Source organism: Peromyscus maniculatus, chromosome 1, assembly GCF_049852395.1.
Source record: "Peromyscus maniculatus bairdii isolate BWxNUB_F1_BW_parent chromosome 1, HU_Pman_BW_mat_3.1, whole genome shotgun sequence".
NCBI classification, from domain to species: domain Eukaryota; kingdom Metazoa; phylum Chordata; class Mammalia; order Rodentia; family Cricetidae; genus Peromyscus; species Peromyscus maniculatus.
In genome coordinates, this window is record NC_134852.1 from 156,826,286 (window position 1) to 156,840,670 (window position 14,385).

A 14,385-nucleotide genomic window follows, 5' to 3' on the forward strand; every position below is an offset into this window, starting at 1 on the left:
AGACCAAGGGGAGAGCTACCAGTTCCTGGCTAACTTGGAGATGCAGCGTTTCCTCTACCCTGGGACCCAGCCATGTCCAATTCCACCTCTTCAACACACACAGGAGGGCTGCCCTGGCCGGGCCAGGGTGGGAAATGAAACCTCTGGGTGTCCAGACAGCACAGAAGTCAAGAACTGTGGCATTTGGGCACCGGCCTCTTCCCCATCTGCCTTGGAGAAGGAAGGCAGGGGCCTGCCCTGCTGCGCTGCGGGCGGGGCTGCCCCGACCCTGCCGGGGTGGGGAGGGCTCGCTGGGCCCAGGAAGGGGGCGGGGCGGCCGCAGTGACGCGGCGGGGAGGGACAGCAGGGGCGCCGGCGGGCAGACCGGGAAAAAGGTCGGGACTATGGGCCCGCTCTGCGCCTCCGGAGGGTCGGGCTCCATCTGGAATCCGAGGCCGGGGCTGGGGGCGCAACGGACTCCAACCTTGGGGCCGGCCGCCCCTGCCCGGGCCGGGTGAGGGGCGCCCGCCAGAAGCTAGAGGTGAGAGGGGACATCGGTGAGCGGGCGGGTCAAGAGCGCGCCTGGCGACCGGGACGCTGAGCAGAGGGAAGTGGGGACAGAGGGCCTCTCGCCCGCCCGCTGGGTGGAAGGTGGGGGCAGGAGGGGTGTCTGCAGCGGAACTGTGGCGCCGGGCCGGGACGCAGGTGGGCAGAGCGGGCCTCCCAGGGCGGAGGCCGGAGAGACCGTTCCTGCACCAGCCCGGAATGGGCAACCTCGTGGGAGGATGATGGGGTGGCTGCAAGGACGAGTGGAGAGTCGGCGCGAACCGAGGGTACAGTTCAGGACCCGGGTACCCACTAGGGTGGTGAAGGCAGGTTCGGGGGGCGCAGAGGGGTTTATCTGGCACCGAGAGGTAAGTTAGCATTGGCAGAGTTGCAGAGGCACATGGGGCCGCCCCCCATGAGAGATACCTTGGGGGACGAGGGTTTAGGTGGACGTCTGGGAGTGGGGTATACGGAAACCCCACTGACTCGAGGGGATGAAGTGGTGAAGGGGGCGGGTCCCTAAGGTTCTGGTCTTAGAAAGCGGGCGCGGCTCGGAGGGATGCTGTCTGGGGAGGGCGCTGGACGCGGCCCCGGTGAAGACGCGAGGCTGGCCTTGCGGCGTGTCGGCCCGCGTCCGCAGCTCTGGGGGGCCCGCGTCAGTGCGCGGTTGCCATGACGACAGGCGGGCGGGGGGGCGGGGGCTGCGTGGAAAAGAGGTCAGCTCTGAGCCTCGTTGCTGCTCCGGGCTCCGGCGGTGCGGGAGGCAACACTGGGTTCGCCTCTGCCTCCTCCGCGGTGGGCCCGGGCATGGGGTTCCACGACTCAAGCCCCTCGGCGGGCGTGCAGGGCTCGGGATCGCGCACCGCCGCCCTGCTCTGACTGCCGCGCGGTGCCCTGCGCTAGGAGGAGAGGAGGCCGCACGCGGTCAGCGGAGCGTCTTCAGGATGCTCATCAAGGAGTACCACATCCTGCTGCCCATGAGCTTGGACGAGTACCAGGTGGCCCAGCTCTACATGATCCAGGTGAGAACGGTGGGGAGGGCTGTACTGGAGCCGCGCTTCACGACGGAGTGAAGCAGGAATTCACAGGCCGCAGGGGGTTAGTCCCGCTGGATGCCCCCAACCAGTTCCGTTAGTGGGTTCTGTAGGCCAGAAGAGGAAAAGACATCCTTTGGATATTAAAGCAGAAGGGAGGGACAGGGGGCAGAAGGGCAAGAAAGGCCATCGGGTGCTTCCCATCCATTAAATGCCCAGCCTGCACAGCCCACATATGGTCTCCTTTAATCCTAAGAATCTAATCCCGTGGGGGAAGGGAAAGCAGTCTGTGAGGAGACTGGGGAGCCAGGGACACTAGCTGGTAGGTAGCTTAAGCAGGAAGGGGTTCTGGGGAAAAGTGTAGAATCCTAGCATTCCCAGGAGATCAGAGGGGTGGCAGGTAGATCAGGCCCCCAACTGTGGCAGGGACGGGGCAGGCAGGAACTGGATGATGAGGAAAGGCATCTGGCCTTGGGCTGTGAGAAAGATGCTGGATCAAGACGAGCTATCAGGGCTTCAGGGGTCTGGGCCAGGTCTGTTCCCCAGACCTGTGGAGTATGAGTCTAGGAGTGGAGAAGGCTCCCTCCCACCTCAGTGGGCTTGAGTGAACCACTTCTGGGCTTCAGAGCTATAAAAGGACAGCTGCAGGCCCTCACACTCTGAAGGACGTCCCAGGAGCTGGGAATAAGGTCCCAAAGGGAAGGGGCAAGTCAATTCTGTGGAGAGGTGGACTTGCTGCTACTCCTGAACATATTCATTACGCTCTACTACCAAGCCTGCACCAACTTTTCTGCTTTGAGTCCCCCTGTGTACACACACACCACATGTGCAAGGCCATGGTCATGTTGTCCTCTCGGTCAGATCTTCTGTGACCACCTTACGCATTCAGCTCTTTACCCTTGGTCATGCTTTTCCTCAGAGCACTCACTCACTTCCTGTTTTCTGTTTCCCTCTGCTACAGCCTAAGTTGTGGCAGGTGGAGGTTCTGTTTGTCAACAAATCACAGTTCTACATTCCAAACAATCCACGACCAGATCAAGTGCTAGGTTGTAGAACCCTATGGGAACTGGGCAGGACCTGTGATCCCAACCTCAGGAAGTTGCAGGGACCGGAAAAGGAGGCTGTGCAGGCTGCAGAGCTGCCTCAGGAGTTAAGAGCACTTGCTGGTCTTACACAGAACCTGGATTTTGTTCCCAGAACCCATAGGGCAGCTCATAATCAACTGCAACTCCAATTTCTGGGGGTCCAATGCCCTCTTTGGGCACCAGACAAGCATGTGCTGCACATACATATAGGCAGGCAAACACTCATACATTGAAAATAAACAAACCTTTTTTTTAAAAAGGCTATGCATAGAACTAGAACCAAGCTGAGGACCCCAGGATTTAAGCTAGGGCTGAGGTCCCTCTTCTCTGTCCCGGACTGCAGAAAAAGAGCCGGGAGGAGTCTAGCGGTGAGGGGAGCGGCGTGGAGATCCTGGCCAACCGGCCCTACACGGACGGGCCTGGAGGCAGCGGGCAGTACACACACAAGGTGTACCACGTGGGCTCCCACATCCCAGGCTGGTTCCGGGCACTGCTGCCCAAGGCTGCCCTGCAGGTAGAGGAGGAATCCTGGAATGCTTACCCCTACACTCGAACACGGTGAGTGTGGGAGGTAGGCACAGGCTGGGGACTGTTAGGGAACCAGTGCTTGTGGACACGGCAGTGACTTTCATACTGCCCTCTGCCAGGTACACCTGCCCCTTTGTGGAGAAATTCTCCATTGAGATAGAGACCTACTACCTGCCTGATGGGGGGCAGCAGCCTAACGTCTTCAACCTGAGTGGGGCTGAGAGGAGACAGAGAATCCTGGGTGAGGCCTTCTTGGGCCCCCTGCTGATGTTAAAGCCCCATTTCTGACTCTCACCTTCCTGTCTCTGAAGGGCTTTCCTCCTAACCCCTGGGGTGGGGTGGGGAGTAGAGATTAGACCGGGGCTTGGTTTGCTCAGTGCTGGCTGAAACCTCTTCAGACACCATTGACATCGTGCGGGATGCGGTAGCCCCAGGAGAGTACAAGGCAGAAGAGGATCCCCGGCTGTACCGCTCAGTCAAGACCGGCCGAGGGCCCCTGGCTGATGACTGGGCACGGACAGCGGCCCAGACAGGACCTCTCATGTGTGCCTATAAGCTGTGCAAGGTTGAGTTCCGCTACTGGGGCATGCAGGCCAAGATTGAGCAGTTCATCCATGATGTCGGTGAGCATCCAGACAGGGAATACCCAGCATGCACTAGGCCCATGTTTGGAACCAGGAATGCTCCCATCCACTGGGGACATGGCAACATGAAGCCGTCATTTCCATCTAGGGTAGAACACAGAGTGGGAGGGGGGTTGGGGGGAGTAGTGTAGCCTGGCTAGGAGTCAAGGGAGCCCGCTTTGAGCTACCTGAAAGAATTAGGGACAAGAAGCTGGCAGCATGGTCTCCGAGGCCCATGCTGTCTCTGATACTCAAAGATGTTGCGGTCTTTGTGAAGTTCCTGAGTTTGGGAATACTGTGAGGCTCTCAGGAGGGGTCACCAGCCCTCACAGGATCGGCTGAGGATTGCAGGCTAAGAAGCACTGATTCCGGGACCCTTGTCCATAGGGTGCCCTCCTTTCCCCAGCACCCAGGGTCACAGCTATGGCCCTGATGCTGAAGACCCAGTTCGAAGCCTCTTCTGAACTGACCTCCCCACCCCACCCCCAGAGCTGCTACCCAGCCTTGCTTACTTGTCAGGTCCGAGAGACCATCCCTAGGTGCTAGAGTTCCGTAGTCTGGGTTCTACTTCATCCACTGCTGACCCCCTGTGGCTGTTCCAGCAAGCTGTGAGCCACCTCAGCATCTGAATGTTCCTTTCTGACCCGAGAAGGAGGTGAGGGTAGTGACAGCAGCCAGTGCTGAGCGTCGGGTCGGCATGTACCAGATCCTTGAGAATTCTTTTACTGCAGGACCTCCTGTAGCTCCCATGACATTCCTATAAGAAGGGCTACTGCCATTCCCATTTTGCAGACAAGGACACTGAGTTTAGAGAGTAATTCAGACTCCCTGTTATGCATTTGGAAAAAGACCAAAAAGTACAAATGAGAAAGTGAAAATCACCAACATAGAACCTCTATTAGGATGCTAATGCTTCTCCTTCCAGAGGTTTGCAATTCAGCCATTATTACTTTACTTCCTAGGTTCTTCGGAGTCTCTTAACTTTATTTCTCTCCTTAAGATGAAAATATCCCAGAATGGGTATTGTCTTTCATTCCACCCTCTGAAGACTGCCAGAATTTCCATTAACTATTAACACCTTCCACTAACCATGATGATTTCATTAACTGTTAACACCTTAATTAACGGTTAGCTGCTCAGCAGAAGTCAGCAGGAAGCCGCTGAAAGCAAGCCACAAGCCTTGGTCCTGTCTGCTAGAGTGACGGGGTCAGTGCTCAGAGTGTCCAAAGAAATAAGAAGGAACAGGGAGACAAATGCCCCCGTCTCCTATCCTGCCCCCTAGATAGCACAGACCCTGCTCTACCGCGTGGTTCTTGGTGGGCTGTATGCTTAAGGGAGCCATTACCTAACCTGGCGGACCGGGCATGTGGCTGCAATGGTAGGGAAATGGTGGTGAGAGGCACGGTTCTGACGCCTGGGGCATCTGCAGGTCTGCGCAGGGTGATGCTTCGGGCCCACCGCCAGGCCTGGTGTTGGCAGGATGAGTGGATAGAACTGAGCATGGCTGACATCCGGGCTCTGGAGGAGGAGACTGCTCGCATGCTGGCTCAGCGCATGGCCAAGTGCAACGCTGGCAGTGAGGGACCTGAGGCCCAGACCCCTGGGAAAGCCAGCACTGAGGCCCGGCCCGGGACCAGCAGTGCTGGCACCCCTGACGGGCCTGAGGCCCCTGCCGGCCCTGATGCCTCCCCAGATGCCAGCTTTGGGAAGCAGTGGTCCTCATCCTCCCGTTCCTCCTACTCATCCCAACATGGAGGTGAGACGGGGGGTACAGGAACCAGGGGTGGGAGGGAGCCACTCACCCCACCTGGTCTCCCAAGCTGAAGCCCAGGTGGCCCTGCAGGTGGTGTGTCTCCACAGAGCTTGTCGGAGTGGCGCATGCAGAACATTGCCCGAGACTCTGAGAACAGCTCCGAGGAAGAATTTTTTGATGCCCACGGTCAGCATAGAAGCCATATTTATGGAGGGTGGGGGTACTGGAGAGTACCTAAGACAAGACACCCCACCCCATGACACAACCCCTTGTCCCCTCAGAAGGCTTCTCGGACAGCGATGAGGTCTTCCCCAAGGAGATGACCAAATGGAACTCCAATGATTTTATCGATGCCTTTGCCTCCCCAACTGAGGTAGAGGGGGTACCAGGTAAAGACCTCATTTCAGGGTACCAGACACTAGCACCCTGTGTGCAGCAAGGACTCAGAACAGCTCAGCCCTGAGGAGTGTCAGTCTGGAGAGAGTTCTCAATACTCAGATGGCGAATGGATGGATAAAGGGTAGAATGATGGATGAGGAAAATGCAGACAGGTCCAGGTGGCACCAGGGAGACTCCTGGGTATTGAGGAAGACTTTCTGTTGGGACTGATGTCTATGCTGGGGCTTAAAGGATTGAACCAATGCTGTTCAAGAGAACTAAGACGTTGGAAATGTTCTAGGTCTGAGCCACCTCATGTGGTAACCATTGGCACCATGTGACTTAAAATGTGTTTCTTTGTTTGTTTTGGGGTTTTTTGTTGTTGTTGTTTATTGATTGACTGAGTGAGTGAGGCAGTGTTTCTCTGTGTAGTCTTTGCTGTCCTTTTTGTTTGTTTGTTTGTTTGTTTGTTTGTTTATTGAGGCAGTTGTTTCTCTGTGTAGTCTTGGCTGTCCTGGAACTCACTCTTCAGACCAGGTTGGCCTCAAACTCAGAGATTCACCTGCCTCTGTGCACCATCACTGCCCGGCTCTTGTATTGCATTTTAATTCATTTCAATATAAATAGCCCTGTGTGGTTCGTGGCTGCTCTGCTGTTCCCTTGAGGTGGTTGCTGATACTGTCTTGTTGATCTTTTGTGATTTTATTTGGAGGTAGGATACTAAGCCCTGATGCTTGCTAGGCAAGTGCTGTACCACTGAACTAAATCCCCAGTCCTGTGATTTACTATGTCACATGGGTCAGGATGAGAAATTTGCCAGACAACTTTGTGGTAACATCCCAGGGCCAGCATGAAGAAAAGCCTAGAATATAAAATGGCCTGGAGGTTTGGTTAAGAGTAAAATGGGGAGCACCGGGAAGTCTTCATGACTAGGGTACCTGAAGGGCCTCTGGTCCCTCTCATTGGCTCTCCCTTGCCTTAGATCCTGCAATCATGGCTACCAAAGGCGTTGACGATGGGGCCCGAGCTCCCAGGGACTCAGAGGCAAGTATGTTCAACTACTCTGTGTCCATGTTCTGCTCACTTGCTGACTGGCCACTGATCTGACACCTCATACTTCATGTGTCCCTCAGGGCCTGGATGGAGCAGGGGACCTAGGAGTTGAGGCATGCTCTGTGCATGCCCTCTTCCTCATCCTACACAGCGGCAGCATCCTGGACTCTGGCCCTGGAGACACCAACTCCAAGCAGGCCGATGTGCAAACCCTGAGCACGGCCTTTGAGGCCGTCACCCGCATCCATTTCCCCGAGGCCCTGGGCCACGTGGCGCTCCGGCTGGTGCCCTGTCCACCCATCTGTGCAGCGGCCTATGCCCTTGTCTCCAAGTACTGGCCAGGGGTGGAAGGGTGGAGCACACACAGGGTCCCCAAGGGGCAGTCATCTATTTGGGGGACTCCTAAGATCAGGAAGGTCTGGGGTGGGAGAAGAATCACACACCTGAATCAGTCCTGCTCGTGAATGGGCCAGTCCTGTATCAGTTTCTTTGATTTTGCTTTTATTGCTATTTTATGTGTGTGGGTGTTTTGCCTACATGTATATCTGGGCCCCACATGAGTGCTTGGTGCCCAGAGGCCAGAAGAGGATGTCTGATACCCTGGGCTGGAGTTACAGACAGTTGTGAGCTGCCGTGTGGGTGCTGGGAATGGAACCCGGGTCCTCTGGAAGAGCAGCCGGTGCTCTTAACCTCTGAGCCATTGCCCCAACCCGACTTGGCTTTTTTGAGACATGGTTTCACTCCAGCCCAGACTGGCTTGGGATTCATTAGAGCTGAAGTAGGTCAGCTTGTGAGAATCCTCTTAGCCCAGCCTTCAGAGCAGCGGTTCTCAGCCTATGGGTTGCGACCCCCACAGACCATCAGAAAACACTGACATTTATAATTCATAATGATAACAAAATTATTATGAGTTACTGTGAATTGGCCATAAAATAATTTTATGGTTGGGGGGGGGGTCACCACAACACGAGCTTTATTAAAGGGTCTCAGCATTAGGAAGGCTGAGAATCACTGCTCCAGAGTGCTGGGGGTCACGGGGTGCACCATCATGCCTGGATATGCCTCTCAGGTCTGACACACCACAACAGGGTGCTTGCTAGCAGGCCCAGGGGGCCCGGGGGACTCGGTGGCAGTGGTTACACTGAAGGCCTTTACCCACCCCCCACACCTTCTCCTCCTGCAGCCTGAGCCCCTACAGCCATGATGGCGACAGCCTGTCCCGCTCCCAGGACCACATTCCGCTGGCCGCCCTGCCACTGCTGGCCACCTCATCCTCCCGCTACCAGGGTGCCGTGGCCACGGTCATCGCTCGCACCAACCAGGCCTATGCAGCCTTCCTGCGCTCGTCGGAGGGCACGGGTTTCTGCGGGCAGGTCAGGGGTTAGACGTGCTCCCAGGAAGCGTCCAGTACCCGTGCAGCTGTGGCCCCACCTGGGGGGTGACAAAGCCTCTCAGCTGTGCTGCCTTCTTACCCAGGTGGTGCTGATTGGAGACGGTGTTGGTGGCATCCTGGGCTTTGATGCGCTCTGCCACAGTGCCAGTGCGGGCACGGGGAGTCGGGGCAGCAGCCGCCGTGGGAGCATGGTCAGTGTGGCCAAACCCAGCCTCCTCAGGAGGGGGGTTTTCTCCATCTCTAGGTCTCTGCCCCACTGGAACATGGCCTCTTTGCATGCGGGCAGGCAGGGCCCCGGCTACAAAGTTGAGTCTCCTCTGGGACTCTGCCCGACCCAACCCCAAGCCTGTCTCCTCACTTCCAAATTAAGTGGGAGTCATAGAGTCTCAAGCCTAAGGATGCTTCTGTCCTTTGTTCCTTCTAGAACAATGAGATGCTCTCCCCAGAGGTTGGCCCAGTACGAGACCCGTTGGCAGATGGGGTGGAGGGACTGGGTCGTGCTAGCCCAGAACCCTCCGCCCTCCCTACTCAGCGTACCTCCGGTGACATGGCCAGTCCTGAGCCTGATGGCTCTCAGAACAGGTGACAGCCCTGCCCAATCAGCCCTGCCCTGCGCACAGGCTGGACTTCAGAAGCAATACCCTGAGTTTCTCTTCCCCCACAGCCTACAGGTCGCCTCCACAGCCACCTCCGCCGGGGATCCCCGTCGGGCAAGCACAGCCTCGTGTCCTGCTTCCGCCGGTTCTGAGGCCCCTGATGGCCCCACTAACGCTGCTCGCCTGGACTTCAAGGTCTCAGGCTTCTTCCTCTTTGGCTCCCCATTGGGCCTGGTGCTGGCTCTACGCAAAACCGTGATGCCCGCCTTGGAGGGTGAGCGCTGGAGTAAAGGGGTGCCCTTCCCCTGCTCCTGTTTGCTTCTTCCCATCTCCGCTAGCCTTGCTGGCTCACCTGAGACAGGGCGATTCTTACTGTTCTTCACTGCAAAGTCATAGCCTGGCTAGAAACGGGGAGGTGAAAGGCCCAGGAAGGATATGCCAAGGTTGTGTCCCAGAGTGCATCAGGAGGAACCTCCAGGGAGGAGGTCTTCTCTGTAAGAAAGGGCTCCCAAGGCTGGGAAGCTGGCTCAGTGGTTAAGAGTACTTGTTGCTCTTGCAGAGGACCTGGGTTCAGTTCCCAGGAACCACATGGCAGCTCACAACCATCCGTAACTCAGTCACAGAGCTCACCAGGCACATGCATGGTACACATATATACATACATACATACAAGACAAACACTCATATACATAAGGTAAACAAATCTAAAAGAAACTTTAAGAAATTCTTAAAAAAAATAATGGGCCCATATGCAGGACGTGCTCCATCCCAATACATGGCCACTGGAGGCTTCCACTGCTGCTTGGCCAGGAGACCCGTGCAATGCCTGGCTCAAACCTCCACCTTCTCAGGCCAGGTGGAGTGGCACACGCCTTTCATCTCAGCACTCAGGGGGCAGAGGCAGGCAGATCTCTGAGTTGGAGGTCAGTCTGATCTACAGAGTGAGCTCCAGGGCAGCCAAGGCTATGTAGGGACCCTGTCTCAAAACAAAACAAAACAAAACCCTCCCTTTCTCTACCTTCCGGCTACACAGTGGCTCAGATGCGTCCAGCCTGCGAACAGATCTACAACCTCTTCCATGCCGCTGACCCCTGTGCCTCCCGCCTGGAGCCCCTGCTGGCCCCCAAGTTCCAGGCCATCGCCCCCCTGGCTGTACCACGTTACCAGAAGTTTCCCCTAGGAGATGGCTCATCCCTGCTGCTGGGTACAACTCCTCCCCTAGCCAAAATTAAGGGGAGAGGAACAGTAAAAGACAGGAGGTAGCCCCCCCCATCATAGGTAACCTATCCTGTCACCTCTCCCAAGTACAAGGACCCTCCCTTTGTCCCAGAGGCAGTCAGGATTCCCAGGCCTTTGGACGTGGGTCAAGTAGGAGCCAGTGGTGACTGATGTAGAGAGCAGACTGAGGGGCATTGGCATGCCAGTGTGCAAATGGCTGCTGTGCCTGTGTGTAAGGTTGCACCATGGCCTCCATGTGTACTTGGTTACATGGACTAGAGGGGAACATGTAGTATATGTTTGCATGTTTTGGGGGTAGCAGGCATTCTGATAGGGGTGTAGTTGACTACTGGGTATAACCAGAGACAACACTGTCCGTCCCCTGATAATCTTCAGCCTCAGCCAAGCAGAGAGGCTAGAAGGGAAGAGCGTAGAGGCCCGGGAGCTGAGTTATTGTGAGGCCTCTAGAAGAAGAGACCTGGGGGCATCCTGGCCTCGCCTGGTGCTCAGGTTGGTCCTCTTCCCCAGCTGACACTTTGCAGACCCACTCGGGCCTCTTCCTGGAAGAGCTGGAGATGATGGTGCCCTCCACGCCCACCTCGGCCAGTGGTACCTTCTGGAAGGGCAGTGAATTAGGCAATGAGCCCGCAGCCCAGCCAGCAGCCCCCAGCACCACCAGCGAGGTGGTTAAGAGTAAGTCAGCCAGCTCCTGGCCTGCACGTTTAGCCTGTCTGGAAGAGTATCATTTCATAAAGTACACACCTTCTCCTAGGCAGATGGAAAGGAGGGAGGGCAGAGTCCCCATAGGCCAGGTAGATGGGCAGTGGGCAGCAGGCCACCCTGACTCGCTGCCCACCATGGCTGTGTAGTCCTGGAACGCTGGTGGGGAACCAAGCGGATCGACTATTCACTGTACTGCCCTGAGGCACTCACCGCCTTTCCCACGGTCACGCTGCCCCACCTCTTCCACGCCAGCTACTGGGAGTCAGCCGATGTGGTGGCCTTCATCCTGCGCCAGGTGAGTGAAGCCAGGGATGTGGGCCAGAAGCCAGGCAGCCTAGGACTACGGAAGAGGGCTAGCGTTTCCTACTGGGTGTCCTGAGCAGGTCATTGAGAAGGAGCAGCCGCAGTTGACAGAGTGTGAGGAACCATCCATCTACAGCCCCGCCTTCCCCAGAGAGAAGTGGCAGCGCAAACGCACGCAGGTCAAGATCCGGGTATGTGCCCTGGTGCCAGGGGCCCACCTGAGCATCTCCCAGGCATCCTCAGGGTCCTCCTACCCTTCCTGCCTCCGCTCGGCCCCTGGGAACCTCAGGTTCCCCTGTGTGCCTCTCCTGAGCTCAGGTTGTCAGGCTGGATCCTCGCTCACCCTCACCTGACATCAGCCTTGTGTCCTGTCCAGCTCTGGCTGTCGGAACACTCCCCCGCCACATACACCAGACTTCACATGGGTCTGTAGATGTCCACATGCTCCTCCATTGTCTCCCACAGCAGTTCTACCTCCTCCATGCCCCCCCCCTCCCGAGAGTGGCCCCGAATCCACTCCTACACTGACCCTTCCTTCCTACATCTGCATCCTTATCCAGTCCCAGCTTACCCTCTCTTTCCCACCAGAACGTCACTTCCAATCATCGGGCCAGTGACACCGTGGTATGTGAAGGCCGTCCCCAGGTGCTGAATGGGCGCTTCATGTATGGACCGTTGGATGTGGTCACACTCACTGGAGAGAAGGTCAGGATCAGATGCCCATGCGCCCGGTGTTTCCTACCTTGCCCTAACAGCTGATCTGTGGGGCCTAAACCCCCTCCCTGCCCAGCCAGCCTCTGTTCTCACCTGCCTGAAAAATGGCGCCTGAGAGCTCCGCCTCCACAGCCCTTTACCATCCTTCCAGGTGGACGTCTATGTCATGACCCAGCCACTGTCAGGCAAGTGGATCCACTTTGGCACTGAGGTCACCAACAGCTCAGGCCGTCTCACCTTCCCAGTGCCCTCAGAACGAGCGCTGGGCATCGGCGTCTACCCTGTGCGCATGGTGGTCAGGTAAGCGGCAGGTCGTGGGCTCCTGTGGGTGGGGCTGGGCTCTGCAGCCTCGCCCCGCCTCACTCATGCCTCCCTGGCCCGCAGGGGCGACCACACCTACGCCGAGTGCTGCCTGACTGTGGTTGCCCGAGGCACTGAGGCTGTAGTCTTCAGCATCGATGGCTCCTTCACAGCCAGTGTCTCTATCATGGGCAGCGACCCCAAGGTGCGCGCTGGCGCTGTGGACGTGGTCAGGTAGGAACTGCAGCCCGGCTGGCCACAATGACTGGTCACCGCTCGGGACCGTGGAGCTGACCGGCTTCCACCTCACAGGCACTGGCAGGACTCAGGCTACCTGATCGTGTACGTGACTGGCCGGCCTGACATGCAGAAGCACCGTGTGGTAGCCTGGCTCTCACAGCACAACTTCCCCCACGGCGTCGTCTCCTTCTGCGATGGCCTCACCCATGACCCGCTGCGGCAGAAAGCTATGTTTCTGCAGAGCCTGGTGCAAGAGGTACTGGGACTGAGAATGGGCCCAACGTGCCCTCACCCGACTCCACAGGACAGGGGGCCCACTCCCATCAACCTAGACCTAAAGAGGTCGCTGTGGTCCTTAGGGCCAACAGGGCAGATTGAGCTGTGTTGACTGGGACCCTGCCCCCCTCTCCTCACAAATAGTGCTGCCCCTGAAACAGCAACTGGGGGATGCCTGCCATGCCCCCAGCCCTATGGCTCCGCCCACAGGTAGAACTGAACATCGTGGCTGGATACGGGTCCCCGAAAGATGTTGCGGTGTACGCAGCACTGGGACTGTCTCCGAGCCAGACCTACATCGTGGGCCGTGCTGTGCGTAAGCTTCAGGCACAGTGCCAGGTGAGACCCAAGGGAAGGCTGGGAACAGAATCCTGGGGCCAAGGCTAAGGGCTACCCATTGTGCTGGGTCCCACAAGAGAAGGGCAGATGTAAGGCCTTAGTGGTGCCGGGAACTGTTCCTCCTGAGACGGCCATAGGCTAGACTTGCTGTAGACAGACTCGAAGTGCTCACAGGAGCTGTGACTGCTCAAGGCCTCAGATAAGATCCTTTTACCACGGCCCTGGGCAGGTGCTCTGACCTTGCTTAGCCTCTGCGGTGGGTTGTGAATGATGCTAGCACTGTCTGTACTCATTAGCTTATAACGAAGGTCTCATCATTTACTGCAGGTCAAAGGCTCAGGGCAAAGCCCGAGTGCTCACTAAATGCTAACTGCTGTTATTTCCCCAAGATGCCAGCTGAAGGATGAGTCAGGTCTAGAGAGAGGCAGATTTGGGAGTCGAGCCAAGGTGCCTGGCTCACGGGCCGGGGATATTGCCTATAGGAGGAAGCTTCCTGGCCAGGCTGAGCCAGGCTGCCAACTTGCCAGTATCACTCATTCTACCTGTCCTGTGCAGGAGCCTAGCAAGAGCAAGGAAGGTGGAATATGGGCTTGAGGTTGGCAGTACCCTCATCCCTACCTCCTTCTGCCCACAGTTCCTGTCAGATGGCTACGTGGCCCACTTGGGCCAGCTGGAGGCAGGCTCCCACTCCCACCCCCCCTCAGGACCTCCGAGAGCTGCGCTGGCCAAGAGCAGCTATGCTGTGGCTGCCCCTGTGGACTTCCTCCGCAAGCAGAGCCAGCTGCTTCGCTCCCGAGGCCCCAGCCAGGTGGACCGTGAGGGTCCAGGGACACCTCCCACCACCCTGGCCAGAGGCAAGGCCCGAAGCATCAGCCTCAAGCTGGACAGTGAAGAGTGAGCGGACTGTGGCTGGACCTGGGTTATTGATTGGCACTCATGGGGCCTCAGTGACTGTGTGGAGACTGGGGCCTAGACCTGCGGCCCTAGTCCTGGCCTCACACCCTGTATGGCTACTCCTCCTCAGTATTACTTCCATTTGTTGGGGGAACCCAGCCCCCAGGGTAAGAAGGAGGGAGTGGGCTAGGGCCCATCAGCTTTTCCAGTGTGTGAACCCACGAAAATAAACAACTGCACCCTACCAAGTGCCCACTTGTCTGGGACACTGAAGCGCTGAAAGGGGCCAGGACCCGCTCAGGGTCATGAAGTAGGGCCAGGCTGGAGCCCCCCCTTCACTTTCCCCAAGGGTCCTGAGTGTTTTTCCCAAGGTCACTTCCTTCCCCTGCCCCTAGCCTCAGACAGTGTTG

The 14,385-nt window shown here is 57.4% G+C and overlaps 1 protein-coding gene across 2 annotated transcripts; it reads left to right on the top strand.

Annotated features, from left to right (window-relative positions):
* Nucleotides 1–310: 310 nt before the first annotated feature.
* On the top strand, nt 311–14,219 carry Pitpnm1 (phosphatidylinositol transfer protein membrane associated 1). 2 transcript variants are annotated; one of them, XM_006980532.4, is made up of 24 exons: nt 311–520; nt 1,429–1,547; nt 2,988–3,202; nt 3,292–3,413; nt 3,571–3,795; nt 5,225–5,551; nt 5,639–5,734; nt 5,830–5,937; nt 6,909–6,970; nt 7,060–7,310; nt 8,163–8,352; nt 8,456–8,563; nt 8,797–8,954; nt 9,037–9,242; nt 10,002–10,172; nt 10,715–10,879; nt 11,056–11,204; nt 11,293–11,403; nt 11,801–11,917; nt 12,078–12,226; nt 12,311–12,460; nt 12,539–12,722; nt 12,953–13,081; nt 13,716–14,219. In XM_006980532.4, exons 2-24 carry the CDS (start codon nt 1,470–1,472, stop codon nt 13,977–13,979), a joined length of 3,735 nt encoding a protein of 1,244 aa, XP_006980594.1. In that variant the 5' UTR covers nt 311–520; nt 1,429–1,469; the 3' UTR covers nt 13,980–14,219. The 2 variants fall into 2 exon arrangements, with proteins under 2 accessions (XP_006980594.1, XP_076412716.1); XM_076556601.1 differs by lacking the exon at nt 311–520 and adding an exon at nt 588–812.
* Nucleotides 14,220–14,385: the final 166 nt, after the last annotated feature.